At 39.8% G+C, this 24,996-nt stretch overlaps 3 protein-coding genes across 4 annotated transcripts; 1 reads left to right on the top strand and 2 right to left on the bottom strand.

The window, feature by feature from the left end:
* The first annotated feature begins 462 nt into the window (after positions 1–462).
* On the top strand, positions 463–18,741 carry LOC130689923 (E3 ubiquitin-protein ligase Rnf220-like). The gene is made up of 9 exons (XM_057512861.1): positions 463–585; positions 911–1,709; positions 16,832–17,079; positions 17,151–17,375; positions 17,477–17,597; positions 17,669–17,815; positions 17,890–18,041; positions 18,144–18,218; positions 18,293–18,741. The coding sequence occupies exons 1-9, from the start codon at positions 463–465 to the stop codon at positions 18,362–18,364; spliced, it is 1,962 nt and encodes a 653-aa protein (XP_057368844.1). The 3' UTR covers positions 18,365–18,741.
* Positions 18,695–19,575, bottom strand: LOC130689932 (NADH dehydrogenase [ubiquinone] 1 beta subcomplex subunit 11, mitochondrial-like). The gene is made up of 3 exons (XM_057512871.2): positions 19,328–19,575; positions 18,987–19,120; positions 18,695–18,915 (listed from the first exon to the last, which is right to left on the bottom strand). The coding sequence occupies exons 1-3, from the start codon at positions 19,529–19,531 to the stop codon at positions 18,765–18,767; spliced, it is 489 nt and encodes a 162-aa protein (XP_057368854.1). The 5' UTR covers positions 19,532–19,575; the 3' UTR covers positions 18,695–18,764.
* Positions 19,576–22,803: 3,228 nt separating this feature from the next.
* Positions 22,804–24,642, bottom strand: LOC130689936 (uncharacterized). 2 transcript variants are annotated; one of them, XR_009000855.2, is made up of 7 exons: positions 24,498–24,642; positions 24,373–24,444; positions 24,175–24,314; positions 23,921–24,104; positions 23,765–23,858; positions 23,514–23,674; positions 22,804–23,410 (listed from the first exon to the last, which is right to left on the bottom strand). XR_009000855.2 is itself a non-coding variant. In XM_059495733.1 (6 exons), exons 1-4 carry the CDS (start codon positions 24,523–24,525, stop codon positions 23,949–23,951), a joined length of 396 nt encoding a protein of 131 aa, XP_059351716.1. In that variant the 5' UTR covers positions 24,526–24,642; the 3' UTR covers positions 22,804–23,410; positions 23,514–23,858; positions 23,921–23,948. The 2 variants fall into 2 exon arrangements, 1 of the variants encoding a protein (XP_059351716.1); XM_059495733.1 differs by having other exon boundaries at positions 23,514–23,858.
* Positions 24,643–24,996: the final 354 nt, after the last annotated feature.

Below are 24,996 nucleotides of genomic sequence, written 5' to 3' on the forward strand. Positions count from 1 at the left end.
CGAGATTGATTTGCCCCATTTCCAATTGATTGAGTGGTTTTTTTTTTTCTTCGTCTATCTCCATTGCCTCTCTGCCTATCACACGGATCTAATAGCACGTCCCCACCTTATCGAGTGTTCTTTTTTTTTTTTTTTTTGGCTAAACGACGTCATCGAAAGTTGGAACGAAATTGCGAAATTCCGTCGATATTCAACTTGATATCAATTTTAGTTTTCTGTGCTAAGCGTTACACATTTGTTTGAAATAGGCGATGCAAGGCAAAGTAAGTGTTTGATTCCAAAGAAGAAAAAAAAAAAAAAAGGGTGAAACGAAAAAAAAAAAAAAAAAAGAGAAATTGCTATTAATTGGGTGGGTAAAAAGCAAATACTTGTAGAGAAAGGGGTGGTGGTGAAAAGAAGAAGCACAAAAAAAAAGAGAAAGAAATGTCTTCATCGGGCTTTTGTGAAACGTTCCTTAATCAGATGGAAAATAGCGCTTACGGTCCGTCTCCGATACCGACTCAGCATCCGGCGGCGGCACTGGTGGCCTTTTCGCAGGCCAGTAGTCTGAGCGAGGCCCTAAGGTTGTCGCGACCCTTTCCCCAGGTGAAACAACAACCCGTCGCCAATTCCTTTTTTTTTTTTTTCTTTTTTCTTTTTCATATTTTTTTAGTTTCATCAAAAACACAAAATGTGGAGCCTCCATTTCATCCTTTAAATTGCTCCCCCCCCCCCCGTCTTCGTCTGTCTGTAGATACCCCACCCTTTGTGACCTTTGCCTTTTTTTTTTTTTTTTTTTTCTTTTTTTTCTTATCATTGCCGGAATCTTTTGCATTTTTTCCAGACTGGAAAAACGACTGACTTTGGTACTAATTGAAACAATTGTTTTTTTGTTTGTTTTTTTTGTGTGTGTTTGTGTGTGTGTGTGCAGAATTCAGATGGCAAGGATTTAAATAATCCATTTTCAACTGTGAATCTGGGTGGATTACGTCCGTCGGAGGTGGGTGCCGCCGCCGCCGCTGCAGCAGCCGCCGCCGCAGCCGCCGCCCATCATCACGGGCTGACGTGGCCGTTTCTGCACTTGCAGAATCCGTTTTTCCATCACGTTCCGTCGCTCGATCCGAGATTGCCGTTCGGCACGGGCGCCTTCCGGCCACTGACGCCGGGCGAAGAGCTTCAGAATTTGAAGTCTTCGTCATCGTCGTCCTCGTCCTCGTCGTTTCATCCTGGAGGAGGAGGCGGCAGCAGCGCAGCGGCCGCTTTTGCTGCCGCCGGCTTGACGTCTCCGCACCATCAGCCACAACAGAAAGGCCATCACCATTCCGGAAGTGGCACTGGTGGCAACGGTGGCGGCAAGATTGAGAGTTTGCCGTTTAACTTGAGCCGCTACAATCCGCTGTTCAATTCCATCTCCATGGAGACGTCGATGGCGGCCGGTCGGCTCGTCTTCAACAACGGTCAGAGGGTCATTCAAGGTCAGCCGGAATCGCCCTCTAATCATCATCATCATCACAACAATAGTGGAGCGGCGGCAGCTGCTGCCGCCGCGTCGGCCATGTCTCCGACCATGGCGTCGGCCGGTTGTGCCGATTCATCGTCTCATCCGTCATCGGCCGCTTCGTCTTCCAGCGCCCATAACAACAACAATGATGGCCGCGAGACTGCTGGGACGCCCCTCTCTGACGCAGCTACAGAACGTTCCACTCCCGATGACATCCGCACATCACGACGTGAGTCCCGTTTTATCTTTTCTTCTTTTCGTGTTTGTCCATTTTTTTTTTGTGTTTTTTTTTTGGGGGGGGGGGGGGGGGGAGGCGGCGTCGACGCCGTCTCCTCTCGTCATTGGTTGCGTCGCCTTTTTTTTTTTTTTTTTTTTTTTTTGAAATAACAATCCCTCGACGGAAATGGGTTGGCAGATGGGGGGGGAATGAGTGCCGCTAGATGCTCCTCCCCTTTTTGCCCTTCTCGCGTGCAACGGCCGGCCGTTTGCGCCAATGGGAAGACTGGGAGGGCAATGTTGAGTGTGTGTCTCTCTCTCTCCCACTCATAAAAAGGGAGGCAAACGGAAAAAAATTGTGGAGTGAGAGGAGAGCATGCGCTGATCCATTTGATGGGTGTCCCCTCCCTCCCGCCGTTTCTTTTCAGAAATTTGGTTTTAGCTGTAGCGATGCGCTAATCGAAGCGGGACAAAATGGCAACGTTTTTTGCTTCTTCATTTTTTTTTTTTCTTTTTTTTTTTTTTTTCGAAATTGGGTAGGAGCATTGAATTATTGCCACATGTCAAAAAAAGAAGAAGAAGATGCGTTAAAAAAAATCTAACACGGTCACGTCCGTTGAAGACAAGATTTGGTTTTTATTGAGGCGACTTGATATTTTGGAAAAGGAAAAAAAAAATGGTGTTCTTTTTTTCCCTCATCTTTTCGTTTTCTAAACTTTTTTTTTTTTTTTTTTTTTTTTTTGGGGTTTGTTTGATGATAAACGACGACACTCGTGTCCGAGTCTATCCGTAAAAAAAAAAATCCCGACATATTTTGGCGGTCGTAAAAAAACGTTTTTCGTCAGGGGCCGAGAGGAGCGCAAACGCGTGACCCGAGCAAATCATTTTGTGTTTGTCAAGGCAAACGTACAACTCCATTTTGTGAATGATTACACACAACGTCTCTTTAAATCATTCGAACATGTTGAATTATTAGTTTCCCCTTCTTTTCCTTGTCGAGCCAAAACTATTTTTTCCATTTTTTTTTTATTTTTTTTATTTTTTATTTTTTTGGCACTATCTCGTCAATTTTTGAAATTCAAAAATGTGTGTCCCTTTTTGATTTTTTGCCTTCAAAGTTTATGATGTCCCCTCTCTTTGGGGTGGTGGTGGTGGTTTTGAAAGAAGAAAAATATTTTGTTTTCTTCGGGGAGCCGCGCCCTTTTGTCGGCAACACGAAAAATGGTCCCCCGCCCCCCTCCCCTGAAAAAAAAAAAAAAAAAAAAAAAAAAAAAAAGAAGAAATAGACGGGGGTAGTATATAGATGCGGCGCCATCTTTTTATGCACTAGATGCGCCCAGGAGTCCCCAAACTCAAGTCCTCCCAGGAAATGATTCGTTTTTTTTTTCATTTTATTTTATTTTTTTTTTTTTGGTCGTCTCCATCTTGTTGACGAACACGAGAAGGAGGATCATAAAATGGTAACTTTGGAGAGTTGGCGATCAATCGGTGCATTGACATTCGCCTTTTATGCCCAACCCATTTTTCCTTCCCTTTTTTTTGTTTTGTTTTGTTTTTTTTTTCTTTTTGATTGGACGTTTTTACGACACGTTCGTACGAAACTGGCGCAAAAAGAAAAAGTTCTGAATGTTTTGAATTTTTTTGTTGAGAAAGAAACAAGTGCGTCTGGTACGTTTTCATGCGTTTTCCTCTGTCGGTTAATAACAGTGTCAGATGACAAGTGGGTGTCAATAGAGATGCGACCATTGTTATCCCTTACCACTTTTATTTTCGGGTCTGCCTCTTTTTTTTTTCTTTTTTCTTTTTTTTTTTAGAAGGAAAAGAAAACGAAACGTATTTGCCTTGTTTTCGGTGGTAGTGGCGCACAAATGGACGCACAATTTCACGTGAGGGTCATATATGTATATCGGACGAGAAAGAAGATATCATAATAAAATGGGGAAGGGGAGGGGGCGAGAGAGAGAGAGAGGCAAATGATTTTTTTTTTATTTTATTTTTTTTTTCTTGAGCGGCAAAGGGAAAAAGAAGCGGAGTAATCTGTGGCGGCGGCGAGTTTGACTTTGTAGGTGAGCGCTGGCGCGCGCGCGCGCGCTCTCTCGCCTTGCCTGCTGCTGCTGCTGAAATCTAACGTCCCCGTCGCACCGCGTTCCCTTCCAGACACACGAGAGAGAAATAGAAAGAGAGTTTTTCGTTGTAATCCGGCTGGTCGATTCCGCATCACGCGCAAGCGCAAAAAATCAAGAGAGAGAGAGAGAGAGAGAGTTCAAGAAAGAAATGAATATATATTTTTTCAAAAGAAAAAAGGAAAAAGACACAATGGAAGGGACTTGTCTTTTGATGGGATTCACCGCGAAGGGAAGAAAATAGCCCGACAATTGACAGGCGATTAATAAGATGGTTGCGTACCCACACACACACACACACACACACACACACTGGAATCAAAAAGGGAGAGAGAGAGAGAGCGTTATCTTTTGTTTAATTCTCCTTTTGCGCTACCGGTAGGACATTTTCGAATAGGGAAAAAAGAAAGAACAAAAAAAACAAAAAAAGAAAAAAGAAAAGAGAGAGAACGAGATTTTGAATGAAAGAAGGTAAACCAACAACTGGCGCGGCTAGATAGAAAAACGAACGGGCGGCACATTTGGGATGCCGGTCGCGAACCCTCTCACGGCACCTGTCACACGCACATCGTCGAATACAAGACAAGAGGAGAGAGAGAGAGAGAGAGAGAGAGAGAGAGAGAGAGAGTCTCGTGTTCACGCTGTGGCATTTTGGCCCTCTCTTTTCTTTCGTTCTTTTATTTTATTTTTTTTTAATTTTTATAAAAGGAGTCGCAACTCTTTTCCACCCCCAAAAACGGGTAAAAGGGGGCACCCCCAACACGGAAAACCTTTCACTTGACATCAGTCGAGTCATTTATCTCTTCTTTTTCGTTTTTCCCTTAACGTTTTCGGATGCGTTTTTTTCCTTTGTTTTTTTTTTCCTCATTCTCTCGCTCTCACTGCAGTCGGTAGAAAAAACAAAAACAAAAACAGAAGACTGTCGAATCAAAAATCAAATGATATTCAATTAGGAAAATAAAGGGGCCGCCACCGCCGCCGCCGCCGCCACCGCCACCAAAAATGGGCCCAGTCAAGTCACTTTGCTACTGTTAGGCATTTTTCGTTTTTCTCTATTTTTTTTTTTTTTTTATTTTTTTATTATTATTATTCTTTCAAAGATGAAAAAGAAGGAAAGAAAAGAAAAAGGAAAAAAAAACGAAATGATTAATGTGAATCCATCTCGCATATCATTTCTCGTTTTTTCCACGTACGGACCTGTCCCACCAATAAGCGCAGATCCGGTTTTTATGATTTTCTTCGTCTTCTTCTTCTTCTTCTTCTTCTTTTTCCAAAGCCATTTTTCATTTCTTTCTAAAAATGAAATGTGTCTGTCGTCAACGAGTTTTCATTGTCGTCGACGTAGTTTAAATTTTTTTTTTTATTTCATTTTATTTTATGATTTTTTCACCCTCCGACCTAAAGGAAATATTCTTTTCCTTTACAAGATCGTCGTAAAGGTAAAGGTAAAGGTAAAAAAAAAGAACGATGTTGTTCCTCCCTCTAGACTCTAGAGGCGAAAAAAATTTTGTATTGAAAGATGAAAAAAAAAAAAAAAAAAAAAGGGGGGAAAATCTTTTGATTTGCATAATGCCATTGGGAGGAGGCGATAGAAAAAAAAAAAAAAAAAACATTGGCTGCACAATTGTTTCACAGGTGGCGCATCTGGACGCACCTGTGCTTCTTTTATTTTGCTTGTTTCGCTCCTTCCCCCCACCCCCCCCTTTTTTTTTTATTCAATTGGGCAGTGCGCACATCCCCCCCCCCCCCCCACCTCTATTTGATGTCTTCCTTTTAATTGTTGATTTTCGGGGGCAACTATCGAATGATTTTTTCCAATTCTTGCCTCCTCTCCCTTACCCCACTATCCTTCAAGTCTGGGCCATTCACAGGTGTTTGGATGAAAGAAGCTCGTGCGCCCTTTACACCCTATCTTTTCAAGAAGAGCCGCCAACCCCACTCTTTTTCAAAAACCCTTTTAGGGTGTATCTTAAACAATTGATTTTTCAAAGGTAGTTGGCTGTTCGTTTCCAAAGCGCGTTCGATCGCATTTTTTTTGTTTGTTTGTTTGTTTTTGTTTTTGCATTGCATTGCATTGCATTGCGAAAACGAAGTTTGAAGAAGACGAGAACAGGCAATCTAAACGATGGAGGGTAGCTACCAAAAAATAAAAAATAAATAAAGAGAAAGTAATAACGTACGAAAAAAGATCAGAGAGCGTGACTTGTCTCCTCCCCTCCCACCCGTCACGATCAACAACAAAAAAGAAAAAAAAAAAAAAAAAAGAGGGGCAGGGCAGAGTAGAGATGGACACAATAGAGAACTTGGTACAACTTGTACTCAACTGTATAACAACAACGACGACATGACCAAACGACTTTTTTCTTTTTTTTTTTTTTTTTTTTTTTTTTTCTGTAACTTGTTCTTATATGCGAACCAGGGGGGGTTGGTGGGCCAGGGGATTGGCTGTTGGAAAGCCAGTTGTGTTGTATAACCACCGCCGACCATCATTACACCCGTTCCCGGTTGTGGTTTCCAGCAGAAAAGAAAATGGCGTCGGCAGTGTAGGATTTACGATGTTTGACACACATAACAGGAGATTGTTACCCCCCCCCCCCCCCTTACTCACACACACATACACAAAAGTAGATTATATCGGATCCATTTTTGGTGCCCCTCTATCAAACAAACCCCCATCTTTCGGGAAAAAAAAAAAGTGTAGGGCTTTTTTAGCGCAAAAAAGCGGTTAGGACGCCATATTGCTTGCCGAGAATTTTTTTTTTTTGGGGGGTGGAAATCATCCCCAATAATAACTTTTGTGTTTGCTTATTTATTTATCCGATTTATTATTATCATTGGCTGTTGGCTTTTTTTTTTTACTAGCCAAAAAAAAAATAATGAATAAATAAATAAAGAAGAAGAAGAAGAAGAAGGACTTTGTTATGTGGTGGATTATTGCGAGCGTCGTAGCCTTCGCCGGCCTGAAACGCTGTGCCAAGTCTCGTTGGACAAATGATGACGAGGTGGGCAATAACGTCACGCTAACTACATTTGGCGGCTGAGGGAGAGGGCCGCAAAAGAGGTTATAATCACAAGTCATCCATCTCCCTCCCCTTTCCTTTCCTTCCCTTCCCCCCCCCCTCCTCCCTCCACTTTCTTCATCGCCGATGTTCTTTTACACGCGTTGTGCTAACGCGCTCTTGTTAACAATAAAACATTTGTCCGGGCGCTGCTAGTGTGGCATACGTTTTTCTTTTGCTGCCCTCGTGTATGACGTCATTTAGACGAATCGATCGCCTCTTTTTTTTTTTTTTTTCCAGCTCCTCTTCGTCGGGTGTCGAAATGAAAACATTCCAGCGCTAAAACGGGCGTCGGATCCAACGTGATCGAAATTGATCGCGCAAACCCTCCCCTCCCCCCCCCCCATCTCCTTCCTAACCCCACACCCCGTGTACGTTCTTTTTCTTTTTGAGACGGGAATGTTTCTAAACGCTTGAGGCGGACGATTCCACTGCAACATTAAAAGAAGGAGAAGCTCCTCTTGATGCGCGTGTTTTGCTGAAACTGATTTTATTTTTTGATCCCTCGGCTGCCGACAAAACGAGGAAAGAAACGCTTAAAGCGGCAAATGCTCTTCTTTTTGCCGCTCCATTGAGTTTTAAAGAGAGCGATGGGGAGGGGGGAATGTGTCGTACATGATTACACACGCACGACCGTTTAGACGAAACCAAGAGGGTCGGGCAATAGAGAGAGAGAGAGAGAGTTTGCGTGAATGTTTTTTTCTTTTTCATTTGACGGTCGTGTTAAACTGCGTTTTGCTTAAATAACGTGAAATAGGAACGTGATTGGAATTTGCTCTTTTTTTTTTTTTTTTTTTCCTTCTTCTTCTTCTCTACCCCCCGATTTGGCTAGAAGGTTTTTTTTTTTTTTTTTTTTTCTTTTTCTTTTTTTTTTTTTAATAGGAAAAGATGATTGCATTACCGTCAAGTGATTTTTTATTTATTTATTTATTTTTTTTACCCCCCCCCAAACTGTTTGAAATGTGTCACCCGTCGGGATTTGCAACAGATTGAGAACATTCTGGCTGTCATTTTTGTGATGTGTGTGTGTGTGTGTGTGTCTTGTTGGGTTGAACGATTCACGAAACCAAGTGTAAAAAAAGGGGGGTGGGGGTGGGGAGAAACGATATGAGAGAAATAACGCAGCAATTATATTTGGTTGTCTGCACATTTTGATTTTCACCTTACTCTGTCAACTTTTAAATTCCCCCTTTTTTTTTTCAGTTTTTTTTTTTTCTTTTTTCTTTTTTCTTTTTTCTTTTTTCTTTTTTTTTTTGCCGCTTGGCATCCGTTTCGTTTTACGTTGAGATTCGGTAATCCCGCATTTTTCGTTCGCGCCCACCTTGATCCCCCCCGCTTCTCTCTCCTTTTTTTTTTTTTTTTTCCTTTTCAAACTTGGAAAATGGGATTTTCCATGTGGTGTCTTATCTGATGTCCAGCTACCATAATTCCCTCTCTAACAAAAAAAAACAAAACAAAAAGAACATCTTCTACTAAAAGAGCCATGAAAGAAAAAAAAAAAAAAAAAAAAAAGAAAGAAGAAAGGGTATAACAAAGTATATCCCTCGTTGATTGGCTGGCTTATTGTCTCTTCACGCCAACTACCCCCCCCCCCCTGTCTCACCAACCCTTAAACCCCTCCCCACCCAACACCCGTCGACGCTTATCTCGTTGACACATACTTTACTAGCAGATGGAGAGAGAGAGAGAGAGAGAGAGAGAGAGGGGCAGAGGGGAACAAACCAAAACGATATGGTCTTTTTTGTTTGGGGTTGGATGCGTTTAGGATCCCCGTTCGACCGTTGTCCTGTTTCTTTTAGCCATCGTAAGTGGTGAGAGGTCATGTTTTATTGATGCCGACATCTCAACCACCAGAGGATCAGAAACGAAGAAGAAGGGAAGGGGGCTGGGGGGGGGGGGGGGGGGGGGGTTCCTGCGCAATCTACATAAAACGATGTCGTAATCATGTACAGTGTTGCATGATAAAAAAAAAAAAAAAGGAATCGTACATCGTGTCAAACGATGTCCTTTTTTTTTTTTTTTTTTTTTTTTTTATGGAAATCTTTTTCGAAAGGCTACTCTTGTTGTTTATATGATGACACACACACAAAAAAAATGAGAAGTCGTTAGGATAATAATAAAGAAAAGAAAAGGGAAGGGATATTCATTTTTTTTTACGAGCCGCGTGAATTTTTGTAGCGCCGTCTTGTCGATACGCGTCACACGAACGAAAAGAATAGTTGATATTTTTTAAGTTGTTGTTGTTGTTGTCTCGTGTACATATCTAAACAACCCGCTAGCAAATTGTACACGTCTCCATTTTTTTTTTTTTTTTTTTTATGACGGGATGCCCATCACAGACGAACGGACCCAAAAACGACCTTTCCCTTCCAATCTTTTCTCTTCGTTTTTTGAGCATCTTGAGAATCCTTCTTCTTTTATTATTATTTATTCAATTTTTAAAGGAAGAAAAAAGAAGGGAGAGAGAGAGAGCCAGATGTATAAATGTAGTCACGCGTGTTGTTGCTCAATCACCTCGTTGTCATCCTAATTCGAACGTTCGGCAATGGTGGTAAAATGTTTTCCCCCCTTGTTATTGTCGTCGTCTTTTCTTTTTTTTTTTTTTTTTTCTTCTTCAGCCCCCAAGTTTTTCTTTTTCCTCCTCTATTTTTTTTTTTTTTATTATTATTTATTTATTTATTTATATTCCCTGGCCGTCTCTCTTTCGGTTATATAAGTTGACGAGCCAAAACGCTAGCGGAAATCGTCGCGGCAATTTCACGCGCTGTCATCGTTTTTCTTGTTGCCTTGCCCTCTCCCTAACGCGCACCCCGTTCTTTTTTTTTCTTTTTTTTTCGGGTTATGATTATACGACCACTGACTGGCAAAAGGAGGCCCTCGACTACCAGTGATAAGTGGTTCTATCTTCATGTGTCTCGTCCCTTCAATATCTTGCCCGTCTTTCTTATTTTTCCTCATTCGTTTTTTTTTTTTTTTTTTTCCAAGATCGTAAACAATTGTCTTTTTTGGGGAATTCTAATGCGCCTTTCGAGGCTGTGAAGTTGGAATACATTTTTTTTTTTTTTTTTTTTTTTTATTATTTATGAAGAGATGGGAGAGGAGGGGGGGAGAGGAGGAGAAGAAATTGACGAAATGACGACTGTTGTACGAGTTTCAATAAACGGGAGCGCGTGGTGGTGTGTAAATCGCATCAGGTAACGCTCGGATGCGTCCAGCTGCTGTTACTTCCCCCTCCTCCTCCCCCCCCCCTCTTTTTCTTGTGTTAATATAAACGAAACCGAGGGAAAGAAGGTCTTTTTTTTTTTGATTATTAAAAAAAAAAAAAAAATGATCCCGTAGGCTTTTTCTTAAAAAAAAAAAAAAAAAAAAAAAAAATGTTACGTGTGTGTGTTGGTTGCGGAGAATGAGGTACCGTTTCCGGCTGTCTCTTTCACTTGACTTGACAACGTTCAACGGGAATAGAAACTGAGATTTTGTTCTTATTTTATTTTATTTTTTTTTTTCAAACTGTCTTTGCAAACGTTTCTTTACACAGTAGCACAGGTGGTGTAACTCTTTCTTCACGTATCCATCCACACAAACACACAAACACGTCACCCCCCGCATTTTATTTTTTCTAAAGGAAAAGAAGGCGATTTGCTGGTGCGTGAAAACGTGTAACCGGTAGCCGAAGGAAAAAAAAAAAAAAAAGAGATTCACAAAAGAGATGATTTCCACGTGGCTAAACTCTTTGATTGCCATGAATATTTCTTGCCCTTTTTCGACTGTACTGAGAGACGTAAACAAGTCCAGTCCCGACCGGACATAAACACACACGAAGCACGCGACGATGTTTGCTGCCCATTTTAATATCACACACACACACACACACACGTTAGACCGAGAAACCGTTTTGAACATCTCACAAGGAAGAAAGAAAAATGGTCTGTGTGATTTTTCACGTGAAACTGTTTCATTTCTTCCTCCGCTGGCAAGTTTGTCTGTGCCGATGAGCTTTTTTTTCTTCCTCTTTGTCTTTTTATTGAAAGGAAACAGAGAAGAAAACTCTTTGATGCGCCTAATTGATTTCTAAAAGCAGGTGATTGAGCCTCGTCCATTTGTCAGCGGCTTCTCTCTCTCTCTCTCTCTCTCTCTCCATTTCTTTGACTTTGTGAAAGATTTAGTCACACTCTAGCGAACTCTGTGAAGCTTCTTCTTTGCCTTTCGGGGGGGGGGGGGGGGGGCGCGTTAGAAGAAGCAGCCCAGGTCTCTCTTTCTTTATTTTTTCTATACTTGTGTATCAACTCTTTTTCCTCTATTGAAATCATTTTTGAATTTTTTTTTTGTTAGAGGATTGAGAGAGAGAGGTTTTTTTTTTTTGAAGATATATAAAAAAAAAAAAAAGAGCATGTTTAAGGGGATCGGGGTGGAATGGACTTGCAACTTGAAGATCTTGGAATAACATTAGACACCTGTGTCGTCGTTTTTTTTTTCTTTCCTCCTCTTTTTCTTTTTTTTTTTTTCTTTTTTTATTGAGATTGTTTCGGGCATCGTCATCCCTTCCTTTTTTTTTTTCAAACTCGGGAAACGACAAGAAAAAAAAGCCTAAAGCTTCTGAAAAAAAAAAAAAAAAAAACGTTGGTAGGGAAAAAAAAAGATGACGGTCCCTGTCGGACGATATGAAGATGAATGTGTCCTCTCTTGTGTGTGTAGCGCATTATCACCCACACACACACACACACACGGAGTCTACCTTTGATCCGAAAAGGAGGGATTTGCTTTTCCTCTTCGTATTCTTTTGAAATGGTAGTTTATACTTTCCTTGCTCTCCCCTGTGTGTATGTGTAATACGCGTTTAAAACCTTATCAAAGAAAAAAAAAAAAAAAAAGTGAGAGAGAGAGAGAGGGAACAAGAAGTTATTTCTTTTTGAGGTTGAACGTCTCTTTGGCCCCCACTCGAGACTGGCGTTGAAAAGAACAAGACCTAAAATGGCGGCCGCTTTTGTGCGCGTCTGTAAAAATAGTCGTGTTTATAAGGATCCTCTTTTGCCCGTAGCTTTCGAGATCGTCCTCACATTATGAAACATCTTACTAATAAATGAACAAGGAAAAGCCTCTCTTTTTTTTTTTCTCACTCTTTCTTCCCTCTTTATTTACGAGTTAGACTAGCCGTAACTTGAGAGAAAAATCTTTCGTGTGTCCAAATCTTGTTCATTATACTTGAAACATTTGATTTGCTTTTTTTTTTTTAAAAACAAATTTTGAATTTTGCGCTACGCACGACGACAGCTGTTAACGTTATCGAAAAAAAACGCGATAGCCAAAACGATTTGAACCCACACTTTGAAGAGAGGGGGAGACTCACCCTCACACTGGCTATTATCAAAAGTCTATGCATGTTTATATACAGTCCGTCCGACATGTGTTAAGTATTTGATCATATTAAAAATCATTTTTCATCCCCCTTTTTTTTTTTTTTTTTTTTTTTATATGTACATCCATAGTATGAAAAATCGCTATCGGGGGGGATAGAGCCCATCCCTCAGCCGATGTGTGTGTGTGTGTGTGTGTGTATGTAAGTGAGTGTTGATACTGGGCGGCCGTTATATAGGCCGCCCAGTATCGCCGATGTTTGTCAATTAGAGAGCGGCTAATTGGCGTCCGAGGCGGAGCAAAGCCCCTGGAATAAAAATACAGGGAAGGGAGGGAGAGGTCTGAAATCGGCGGCAAAACTCTCTCGGCACAATCTGTTTTATGATCCAATTTGCCACACACACACACATACACACAGATCCTCCTCTATAGCAGCAGCTGTTTTCCCCATCCTTTCCGGCCGCGGCCGTGTTACAATTTGAAACAGGAAGGGCCGCGCTCTACGTCGTTTGATGTATCTCCCCTGTTTCTTTGTGGGCTATGATATGATACATATTTTTTATGTGTGTGTGTGTGTGTGTGTGTGTGTGGAAGAGTATAGAGGGAAAACGGTCTCGTATCTTCAATCATTCAAATTGCTGTGGAGCACGTGCCCGTTTTTTGCTATTTTACCCCTTTGATGATTTCTCAATTTCGCCCCCCCCCCCCCCGCGCTTCCTTCCTTTCTATTTTTTTTTTTTTTTTTTTTTCGGCGATGTGATGAACAACATTCCATCCAGCCATCCGTCTGTGCCATAATGTGCGCAAAGCGGACATCCAGCCAAGCAGATAGACAGAATTTTCCATATGATGAATAGATTTCAATGATTTCATTTTTGTTTGTTTTGTTTTGTTTTGTTTTTTAAGAGGAAACTTTGTTTCGTAGTCCAGTTTTGAAAAACATTTTTGATCGGAAAACATTCCGGGGTGTGGAAGTATTTTGAATGCGGGCATTGTTTTTTTGTTTTCTTATTATAGGGCTATACGAATGTTTTTCTTTGAAAAAAAAAAAAGGAGAAGAATAAGAAAAAGAAATGGGTGGAAACGCTGTGGGTGGGTTTTAGCCGACGGAAAAAGAAGACAAGAAGACAAGAAACAAAAATGTTTGTTTCTTGTTTGCCTTCCCGATGCGATTGGGAACGTAGAATTTTAATCTTTTTCACGACTGGCAAATGATTCACTATTTACTAGTTGTAAGTAGTGAATCGCTACAAGTTTTCAGTCTACAAAAAGAAAAGAGAGAGAGACGAGAGAGACGAGAGAAAGGAAGGAGCCAATAATCGTCAATTTTATTCGACACAAATAAGTAGCCAAAAAAAAAAAACAATTCACTGCGGGAGATTTCTCCCGCAGTTGGTTTTTTCCTTTCTGATATTTGGATTTCCCGCTGCGATATTTATGAATCATATTCAAACAAAAAAGAATCAAAAAGGAACACACACAACAAAAAAAAAAAAATGGGCTGGGTCGGCTTATTGAAATTCTTTCATTTTCGTATAGTTCATCCGCATCGCATTCCGAAAAATGTTTTGCTATCGTTAAAAAACAAACAAAAAACAAACAAAATCAATAGATTTAATTATTCATCCATTTTTGTTTTGTTTTTTTTTTGCCTATCGCAATCATCCACCGTATATACCCATTTTTTTTTTTTTTTGTCTTTGTTCCTTTCGAAATTTTTGGTTAAATAGCCCAGTCTGAATTTCCTCTTTGGCCAACTAAGAAAAGAAGAGCAAAACCGGATGAAGGTTTGAAAATATTTAAAAAAAAAAAAAAAAGAAATCCGTTTTCCTATTCAAATGTTTTCAGGTGTGATTTTTACTCAGGGAGGGATGTTTTTTTTTTGTTTTTTTTTTTTCTTTTAAAAAAAAAGGGGGGGGGGCAACTATTGTTGGATATTAGCCTGGCAGAAACGACTCCGGCTGTCCCCTTCCAAAAAAGAGAAAAAAAAAAAAAAAAAAAAGGGAGCGCAACAACAAGCAAAAAAAAAAAAAAGAAAAGCTTCTAAATCGACAGACATTGACTCTCTCAACGGTCGATTGAATCGATAATTTGACGTGATGGATGACTTTACTGGCAAAGGTGCGCCTCTGTGTGGTGTTGGTGGTAGTCACACACAAAGAGGAGCTTCCGCTTCCCTTCTTCTTCATACCCAAAAGAAAAGGTAGAGGGGGGGGGGGTGTCTATATATCGTCAGTGATTCTTTTGTCGGAGGGCATTACAGTCACATCAGCAGCTTTTTTCTAAATCTTTTTTTTTTTTTTTTTTTTTTTTTCTTTGTGTGTCATTGGAAGGCCTAAAAACTGTTTTATTATTCGATGTGCGTGTCGCTTATTTGTAACGAAACAAAAACACCAAAAATGGGCACCGTGCAATTGTTTGACACTCTACAAAAGATCTCTCTCTCTCTCTCCCTATTTTGCCCTGTCCGTTTAAGAACATCCACCCCAGCCGAGAGCTATCAATCGATTCCCTCTTTTTATTTTTTTTTTTATACTCGTTTATATACAATAATAAGAGCTGAATGATGGAGAGACCCTATCATGTTGTTCGAGCTCTTCCCCCCCCCCCCCCCCCCCCTCAAAGTCGTTTTTTTTTTTCTCTTCTTTCAAAAGCTACGTCCATTATAGTTCATTTGACTTTTGGATACTAAACGGCCGTGTGTGTCTCGTTTTTGTGTGCGCTCGAAATCCATTGAAATGTTCGCGTCTGCTCTTCACTCGACAGAGCAACACACAGAAAAAAGAAAAAAAAAAAAAATGCTACTAAAGGGAGGGATGTCACATTCAAAATTGATACTCGTCGTATTTATCCTTCAAAGCTTCCGATTGGCTTCCCCTCCCCCCTTGCATCTCTCCTGCCTGATCGTGGAACACACACACACACACGTGAGAAGTCTTCTCGCGTGTGTCACACGATCCGCTTGGAAAGAAGATTTTCATGTTGAAATTTCCCACCACATCGTTTCGTGTAATTCAAGCGCATTTCAGTCGTCTTTGTTTTGTTTTTTTAACTTATACACACACACGTTAACCAGCATCATAATGTGTATTGCATACCTAGTCCCCTCACTTCGTAATGGATACGCTTCTTCTTCCTTTTTCTAAGTTAGTAAGTAGTTGGCTTTTGTAGGTGTTTCATTATTTTATTTTTTTTTCAGGGAGGGGGTTGGAGGGGTAGTGGAAATAAGAATAGCCACTGGGATTTTTATTTTTTTTTTTTTTATTTGATAGTGTCAGCTGATATTGTGGAAATGTGTTGTTGCGACCGAGAGACTTGACAAAGAACAAGTCGCCGACTGACGTGAAAGTTTTCCTCTTTTTTTTTTTTTGGTTCTCTTGCCCCTTTGAAACAAAAGAAACGACACGATCGAATTTGATACAAACCAGTGAAAATGATGTTTTGATGACGATTTCACGAATCTCGTGTTACAACTGTTTCTCTTTTCCCTTTTTTTCTTTTTCTTTTGGGACGATGGGCAAGGTTTTTTCGACAAATCAGGAGAAGACTGCTGCGTTTTTTTGTTTTAAACTCGGACGTAGGATGACGTTGTTCGTGTGAACATCTGAAACGCGCGCCAAAAAAAATAAGCGGAAATGGATTTTTGTGTTTGATTGTTGCAAGTAACAGTTGATGTTCAACTCAGAGCACCGAGAATGTCTATCGTGAAAAAAAAAAAAAAAAAAAAACTCCTCCTCCTCTTCCGGTTTTGAGAAATCACAAACAGAAGAATGCTCTCTTATTGGGCCAGGTCTCCCCTTTTTGCTTTGGCGCGGGCTTCACACACTTCACGGTTGTGTGTTAGATCGCCATCGGAGAAACCCCCCCCGCTTTCAAAATGGGCATTTTATTTTTTTGTGAGTCTTGTATGTTCAATGCTGGCTGCTGCTGTTTAGACGTTCCAGCGATCTAGAAACTAGAAAGAGTTTTTTTTTTTTTTTCCTTATCGTCTCCCTTTGGTCTCTTGCTGTGCTGGCCCGGTCGGCGGTCTCTTCTTTTTTCCTTCCTAAACTCATTCACCAATAGAAAAAAAAAAAAAAAAAAAAAAAATCAAAAGGAAGGAGATTTTTTTTTTTTGTTCTCTTTTTCTTTTAATTTTATGATCTTTAAGGGGAGTCTTATAACTCGGGCTTGCCGCCGCCGAGCCAACAGTCAACTGCCGCCGCCAGGGAAAATTTGCTTGGCCCCTTGTGATCGGAGCATGCTGTGATTTGTACCGGCGGCGGGAATATTTAAAAGACTATAAATCTATATACACACATGCAGGCACGATTGTTATTTCTTATGCCGTGCAGCGCGTTTTTTTTTTTTTTTTTTTTTGATTTCGACTAGGAAATTAATTTCTTCTCCTCCCCCCCCCCTTCTTTTTTTTTTTGGTTTTGTTTCATAAAAAGAAATTCATTCACAAAAATTCAATGCGGTTTAGGACGTGTCCGACTACATCTGCCATCTAGCGGCCGATAGACGTTGCAATTCAATAATAATAATTTAAAAAAAAAAAAAAAATAAAGAAAAAAAAAAAAATACTAAAAATGAATTTTAATTTTGATGAAATTGAATAGGCCGGAAGAAGTCTCCGCTGGATCCGTCGTGCTGTCCAGTTTGCGGCATCACGCTGCGATCGTCCGATTTGGAAGTCCACTTCGTTCAGGAATTGGAACGTCTTGAACGCGTTTCACGCACATTTCGTTCATCGTCGCATCATCACCACGCATCCGGCGCCAGTGGGAGCAGCGTCAGCCCGTCCGGCATGTCTGCGCCAGCCGCCACGTCCCAAGTTCAAAAACGTGAACAGGATACTCGCTGGGAGGTACATTTCGAAATCAAATGAATCTCTAAAATTGAAACAAAAACTAATTGCTTCAATGAAACATGACTCAGACGTTTCATCGCATTCGAATTAACCGAACGAATCGAGTCAGAGCCAAAGCCCGTAAGCGTAGAGCCGATGAACGTGAAGATACTCCCGAAAACGGTCATCACCATCTGCAACACGGCGCCAGTGGAATAGCCGGATGTTCCAGCACTCCGTGTCCCATTTGCGGGCAGAGAATGTACGGATCAGCTGAAGAACTCAATCAGCACGTGGTCCAATGTCTGAGACGGGCAAGTTTACCTATTCCCTTCACTTACCTTGAACCGTTCATTTTTATTTAAATTAATGGAAATATATTTAAAAAAAAAAATAAATAAATAAATAAATACAGAATGGAGAAGAAGCCGATGACGATGAGCCGTTGGATGTCGAAGGCGACAGCTATGAAGAGTATGAATGGGCCGGACAGCGACGCGTCAGGGCCAGTACTCTGCTAGAAGGAGGCTTTGGAGGTATAACTCTACAGTTACAGCAATAAGTTCTTGAAATCAAGGAACGACTAACAATTTCCCTACTTGTAAAGGTGTCGGTATGCACATTTCGAAAGCCGGCGACGAGGAAACGGAAGATGTGGTGGTCGACGGTGACGATACGGCCGCCTTCGGTCAGCCACAGTTCAATGAGAACGACATCCAATCAGCCGCAGCTGAGCATTCCTCCCAAGAAGAAGGTAAATCGTGCAAGCAGCTTCTTGTTATATTTCATGAATTGTTCTCATTGATAACGAAAAACGTTGCGATGCAGGTTTAGTCAAATGCGAGCGGGATGCACAGATGACCACGTACAAGGAGACTGATTCGAAAGATCACATTATCAACGCTTTGAAGAATCGCGTTTGTGATTTGGAAGAGATGAACAAAGAGGCCAAACAGAAGAATCGTTGCCTCATTTGTTTGGTAATTTCGTTTATTCCACTCATGAACTGATTTAAAAAAAAAAAAAAAAAAAACAAAAAAAAAAACAAACATCCTTAATCAAAACATATTTGTCTTGTGCAGGGCGATTATCGGCAGCCAGTAGTGTCGACATCGTGCTGGCATGTTCATTGCGAAGAGTGTTGGCTTCAAGCATTGGTAAACACACATTTAAAACAATTGAATATCAATGAAAAGAGTTTGCTGAATTTTTTTTGGAAAAACATTTTTAGGGTAACAAGAAGCTGTGCCCCCAATGCAACTTGATTACCTCGCCGACTCACCTCAGACGAATTTACATGTGAATTATCCCCCTCCCCTTTTTTTGTGATGTCATCGTAATGTTTTTGGTTTCTCAAAGTCACTGAATTTCTGAATTCAACGTTAACTCTTCTGATTTTTTCTTTCTTTTCACGATAAACGTTTTTTTTTTTTTTTCTCCATTCAATAAAATTACAGTCCCTGATTTTTTCTCTTCTGTATGGTTACGTTCCCCTCCAACCGTTTCTCGGTGTTGTTTAGCGCGTCCTCTATGTTGTAAATATAGCAGGCTTCTTGCATCTTGCAATGCTTTTCCCAATTGTTTTCTGTCCCCAATTCATTTCAGTGCCAGGTAGAACATGTTTTAGTCTACCTTTCAGTTGGTTGGTTTATTGTATACACAAAGCATCATCTACAGTTATTTTCTTTCGTTACTTATTTATGTTAAATGATGATCTCAAAGTCACCCAGTTCTTCTTCAGACGGCAACACAATCTTGGACTCATCGACATAGTTGGGGTCTAACAGAGGAAGTCCTTTTGCCTCCCTTTCCCGAACAAGAAGGTAGGCTTCTCGTTGGGCCCAATCTCTCAAGCTGGGTAAACGAGACAACGCGAAAAAGTCGTAGATTATTATCTCACGTTTGTTACAGCATTTACAACTTACGTTCTGTCAGGCCCGTAATAGTATGCAAAGGAGCCCAAGACTATGCACACTGTCACACCAAGAAATGAGAACATGTGTGCAGAGGCAACATCCTCATATTGGTCTGTCGGGTGGAAACCATAATTCATCCATTTCTACAAACAAGAAGAAAATACAGTCAATTCTGTAAGGGCTCGTGACACCACTGGGTCTCAGAAACCAAACAAGACTTACAAATAGAAATATATACAAGTAAAATTTGCGTACAGAATGACACAAACTGACCGTGAAAGCAACTAGACTTAATTTTCAACGACAGATGGACCTTCATTGAAGAGACTATTATAAAATTTCATTTACACCTTTTTAGCGGCAGTTGCTGCAGCAGTGGTATTCACATCGTGTGAGTTTTGGGTTGCTTCATGCGAAGGAATTTTTTCGGTTACGACAGCCGTTTCATCGTTCTTTTTAGACGTGGAAATGCAGCGTTTACCAAATTGGGCAGGTCGAAGATAGTTGTTTAAGGGGGCTACAAGCCTTCCTGATTGACGAACGACGAACGCCATTTTTCTTAAAGGAAATCCACCAGTTACAAGTCGCTAAATATTTGTGCAGACGACGAAAGTCAACGCCACCTAGCGATAACATTCCTAACGGTACGTACAAATAGCCCAAGTAGGGATTAAATAAGCACTACGTTCTGCGTAATATGTCGAACGTTTAGCAACAAAATTTATATTTAAGCAATTTTGTATGGCAATCCGTTTTACACAAAAAAAAAAAAAAATGTCGGAAAAACAAAAAAAAATCGCACTTTTTTCTTTTTTTCCGACACGTAGCCATCTACCGCTCAGACTCGTTATTACTGGCGTAGGCAATTTCAGTCCATTGTATCCCATTAGCAGTTAATTGAGTAGCGTGGCTGGAGGAACAATTGAAAAATGGATAAGATAATAAAACAAAAGGATGGTAAGTATAAACATTATTATATTGGTTTTCAATTATTAATTATTGTTTATTAGATCAAATTATGAAGCTGCAGGCCCAGTTATTGGAACAACACAAAATATTAGATATCAAAGCTAAGGATCGTAGGCCTAACACGTAATGATTCTATTTATTTGCTTTTATTCATTCGTGTTTTGTAGCTCAAATTTTGAGTCTACAAGCTCAGCTAGGGGAAAAGAACAAATTGGAATGGAACAGTTTCCAAACAGTGAAGGAGGTTTTTCCAAACTCATCCCTAACTGAACATGAGGATGAATTGGCAATAGGCGAACACAGTCAGGTACCTAAACTTTTCAAATAAGAATTCAAAATAAGTATAGAATTTTAACAAACAATTATTTATTGCTTAGTTATTCAGTCTACCACATGACAGTGTGTTAATGTTAAATTCTGTTAGTACTGCACTAAAAGAATTGTTAGTAATAAGTCCATGCAGCGAAGGAATTGAACAATTGTGGGACCGTATTTGGGCTGAAAATGGGTGTGGTATGGAAACCCAGAAATAGCACGAGTTCAACATAAAACATGAATTAGGTACTTTTCGGTTTTTTGTCTATCGAAACAGTATTTTTAATGCTATTATTTTGCATTCACAGAATTCTAGTGGGGGATCAAGTCAAGTCTAGAAGTGTTACAGGATGGAAGAGTGAGCCTACAGTTGAAAAACACTGAAAGTGCATTACCATTAAGGTATGAGGTAAAGTAATAGAGTATGCAAATTGCCTAATGAGAAGTACCATCTTGTGTTAATGAATCCAGTACAACAGCAATCCTTTATAGTTCTGTCACAGCTAGAAGCCTCAAATAATTCTGCTTCTCTGTCTAAAGAACAACTTGTCCTTTACGTTCAGAGTGTTGGGGAAACTGGGTACTTAAATGGCCCTAAAGATGTTTTAATTTTGCTTCTATTGCAGAGATGAACATCATACATGGACTCTTTAGGTATGAAAGGATTTTTCTTCAAATAATTTTGAATTTATGACGAAGAATTTCTCCTCCTTTTTGCCAACCAGGTCTTATCTACCAAAAAAAATTTTATCCAATAGGAAAGGATTTTCATGTACTGGGAACACAACTATCAACAATGCAACATTCTACAGGTGCTAGTTTATCATTCAAGAGCCTTATACAATGAAGTTAATCTGCAATTTGTATGTCCTTTCCCAAGCTTCCACCAGAAGTTGAATCTATGAGTCATGTAAGTTCCATGATCAACAATTGATGTGTTTAACGGTGTTGTTTTTCTTTTCTCAATATAGGTTAATAGTAACATTGGATCTGAAAAGATTCTTGGTTGGAGCAAGACACTGAATAAATTGTATTGATTGGATGGATGACATGACATTGCTATACTTAATTCGGATTCCCCAGACGGTATTTGATATTAAAAAAATTGAAGTGCATATCTGGGCTCCCTTCTTTTCTGAAGCCCCGTTTCCCCTGTTCTGTAGCCCCGTTTCCACTTGACTCATAATAAGCCCGTAGGGGGTCATGCCCCTACTGTACGGTATATATAAAAACAACATATACCGAGGTTTGGAGGGCTCTGGCCGGAAAGGGGACGTGGGGTGCCGCTTCGTCCGATGATGTGTTCACGGAGGGTGACGTGGCTGCCCACAAATCCGAACTAAAGGTTAATCGCTCCTGTAAAAATGTTCCAAATCTTCAGCTCTTCTTCCGGCTTCTCTTAGCCAATCACCGGGTAATCTCCCCGGTGGGTCAACAAGGCAGTGTCTCCCCCTGCCTGGGTTGACGGCAACTTTTGAAAGGGCTATTGTGCCTTTTTAAAGTTGCAAAAATAATTGTAATGTGCAGAGAATTTTCAATAAAATTTTTTTTATAAAATTTTTTTTGCAAAATTCGTTTCTTTCATTGTCTGTGTTAGCTTTGTTCACACATTGCATTTATCAATTTTTTTTTTGGCTTTGCTTTATTTGTTTTTGTCACATTAGATGGTAAGGTGACGGGTATTGGTTTATCGTTTATCTGTAAGCATTCTTTATTATCCAGGGATTGAACCCTGGATGTTCGGCATACCTCGCCGATGCTCTACCAATGAGCCACGAATCATATGATTTTAAGTTGGCTTTTTTTTCTAGTCACTTGTGGACTTGCATTTACACTTACAATAAAACTGAAATGCAATTCTGCAATACTCTTCTACAATACTCTACTTCATTTTTACACATCTACTGAGGTTTGAACCCAGGGTAACAGGTATCGCAGATAAAAGCTCTACCACAGAGCTAAGAACCTTATGAAAGCAATAGAAAGATAAACATATAGTTGTGAAAGACTGCATAAACATCCTAGACGATAACATATGATATGCGATAATAAAATATTTAGATATATCTCGTGGCTCAATGTTAGAGCATCGGCGTTGCACGCTGAATGTCTGGGGATCGGTTCCCATACGAGTAAAACAAAATACAAAATTACTTCATAAAATATCCAGATTGTTCCTTAAATCTAAGTTGAAGAATTCAAAGAGTGTAATAAATAATACTTACAGATAAACGATAAACCAATGGAAACAATGCTTACCATCAAAGGTGACAAAAACAATAAAGGTGAATTAAGCAAGCTAAATATAAAAAGTGTAACGTGTGAACACAGCGAATACAGACAATGAAAGAAACGGATTTTGCAAAAAATATTTTATAAAAAAAATTTTATTGAAAATTCTCTGCACATTACAATTATTTTTGCAACTTTAAAAAGGCACAATAGCCCTTTCAAAAGTTGCCGTCAACCCAGGCAGGGGGAGACACTGCCTTGTTGACCCACCGGGGAGATTACCCGGTGATTGGCTAAGAGAAGCCGGAAGAAGAGCTGAAGATTTGGAACATTTTTACAGGAGCGATTAACCTTTAGTTCGGATTTGTGGGCAGCCACGTCACCCTCCGTGAACACATCATCGGACGAAGCGGCACCCCACGTCCCCTTTCCGGCCAGAGCCCTCCAAACCTCGGTATATGTTGTTTTTATATATACCGTACAGTAGGGGCATGACCCCCTACGGGCTTATTATGAGTCAAGGGGAAACGGGGCTACGGAAAGGAAGGGAGCCCAGATATGCACTTCAATTTTTTAAATATCAAATACCGTCTCGGGAATCCGAATGAAGTATAGAAATATCATGTCATCCATCCAATCATTACAATTTATTCAGTGTCATGCCCCAACCAAGAATTTTTTCAGATCCAATGTTACTATTAACCTACACTGAGAAAAGAAAAACAACACCATTAAGCATCTCAATTGTTGCTCATGTGACTTACATGACTCATAGATTCAACTTCTGGCAGAAGCTCGGGAAAGGCCATACAAATTGTAGATGAAATTCATTGTATAAGGCTCTTGAAGGATAAAATAACACCCCTAGAATGTTGCATTGTTGATAGTTGTGTTCCCAGTATGCTGAAAATCCTTTCCTATTGTTTAAATTTTTTTTTGTAGATTAGACATGGTTGGCAAAAAGGAGGAGAAAAGCTTCATCATAAGTTCAAACATTTTTCAAGAAAATTCCTTTCATACCTAAAGAGTCCATGTATGATGTTCATCGCTGCAATGCCAGTGAAGTGAAACATCTTTAGGGCCATTTAAGTACCCAGCTTCACCAACACTCTGAGTGTAAAGGACAAGTTGTTCTTTAGCAAGAGAAGCAGAATTATTTGAGGCTTCTAGCTATAACAGAACTATAAAGGACTGCTGTTACACATGATTCATTCACACAAGATGGTACTTCTCATTAGACAATTTGCATACTCTATTACTTTACCTCATACCTTAATGGTAATGCACTTTCAGTGTTTTTCAACTGTAGGCTCACTCTTCCATCCTGTAACACTTCTAGACTTGACTTGATCCCCCACTAGAATTCTGTGAATGCAAAATAATAGCATTAAAAATACTGTTTCGATAGACAAAAAACCGAAAAGTACCTAATTCATGTTTTATGTTGAACTCGTGCTATTTCTGGATTTCCGTACCACACCCATTTTCAGCCCAAATACGGTCCCACAATTGTTCAATTCCTTCGCTGCATGGACTTATTACTAACAATTCTTTTAGTGCAGCACTAACAGAATTTAACTTTAACACACTGTCAGGTGGTAGACTGAATAACTAAGCAATAAATAATTGTTTGTTAAAATTCTATACTTATTTAGAATTCTTATTTGAAAAGTTTAGGTACCTGACTGTGTTCACCTAATGCCAATTCATCCTCATGTTCAGTTAGGGATGAGTTTGGAAAAACCTCCTTCACTGTTTGGAAACTGTTCCATTCCAATTTGTTCTTTTCCCCTAGCTGAGCTTGTAGACTCAAAATTTGAGCTACAAAACACAAATGAATCAAAGCAAATAAATAGAATCATTACGTATAAGCCCTTACCATCCTTAGCTTTGCTGTTATCTAATATTTTGTGTTGTTCCAATAATTGGGCCTGCAGCTTCATAATTTGATCTAATAAACAATAATTAATAATTGAAAACCAATATAATAATGTTAATACTTACCATCCTTTTGTTGTATTATCTTATCCATTTTTCAATTGTTCCTCCAGCCACGCGTTATTCTCTCCATCCACGCTACTGAACTAACTGCGAATGGCATCCAATGGACTGAAATTGCCTACGCCAGTAATAACGAGTCTGAGCGGTAGATGGCTACGTGTCGGAAAAAAAGAAAAAAGTGTGATTTTTTTTTTTTTTTTTTTTGGCGAAATTTTTTTTTTTTTTTGTGTAAAACGGATTGCCATATAAAACGGATTGCCATAACGGATTGCCATAACGAATTGCCATAACGGATTGCCATAACGGATTGCCATACACGTTTACATTCTTGCCAGTGGTGCTGATAGTTTTTTTTATCACAACCACTTGTTTCAGCTATTCCAAGTATTGAAGCATTACTTATGCAAGTACTTAGAGAGGGCTGCCCATTACAAAAGAAGAGCTCATCACGGTATGTTATGAAATAAATAGATTTTTAAAGAAAGAAAACTTAACCTCTCCT

This window comes from Daphnia carinata, chromosome 6 (assembly GCF_022539665.2).
Source record: "Daphnia carinata strain CSIRO-1 chromosome 6, CSIRO_AGI_Dcar_HiC_V3, whole genome shotgun sequence".
Taxonomy (NCBI): Eukaryota; Metazoa; Arthropoda; class Branchiopoda; order Diplostraca; family Daphniidae; genus Daphnia; species Daphnia carinata.

Coding starts and splice junctions, on each gene's coding strand:
- LOC130689936 (XM_059495733.1), bottom strand. CDS start 24,525: ATGGATAAGATAATACAACAAAAGGATG. Junction 24,445..24,497: donor GATAATACAACAAAAGGATG/GTAAGTATTAAC, acceptor ATTGTTTATTAG/ATCAAATTATGAAGCTGCAG. Junction 24,315..24,372: donor TAACAGCAAAGCTAAGGATG/GTAAGGGCTTAT, acceptor TGTGTTTTGTAG/CTCAAATTTTGAGTCTACAA.
- LOC130689923 (XM_057512861.1), top strand. CDS start 463: ATGGAAAATAGCGCTTACGGTCCGTCTCCGATACCGACTCAGCATCCG. Junction 17,376..17,476: donor TGGTCCAATGTCTGAGACGG/GCAAGTTTACCT, acceptor AAATAAATACAG/AATGGAGAAGAAGCCGATGA. Junction 17,598..17,668: donor GCTAGAAGGAGGCTTTGGAG/GTATAACTCTAC, acceptor CTACTTGTAAAG/GTGTCGGTATGCACATTTCG.
- LOC130689932 (XM_057512871.2), bottom strand. CDS start 19,531: ATGGCGTTCGTCGTTCGTCAATCAGGAAGGCTTGTAGCCCCCTTAAAC. Junction 19,121..19,327: donor CAGCAACTGCCGCTAAAAAG/GTGTAAATGAAA, acceptor TCTTGTTTGTAG/AAATGGATGAATTATGGTTT. Junction 18,916..18,986: donor TATTACGGGCCTGACAGAAC/GTAAGTTGTAAA, acceptor TCGTTTACCCAG/CTTGAGAGATTGGGCCCAAC.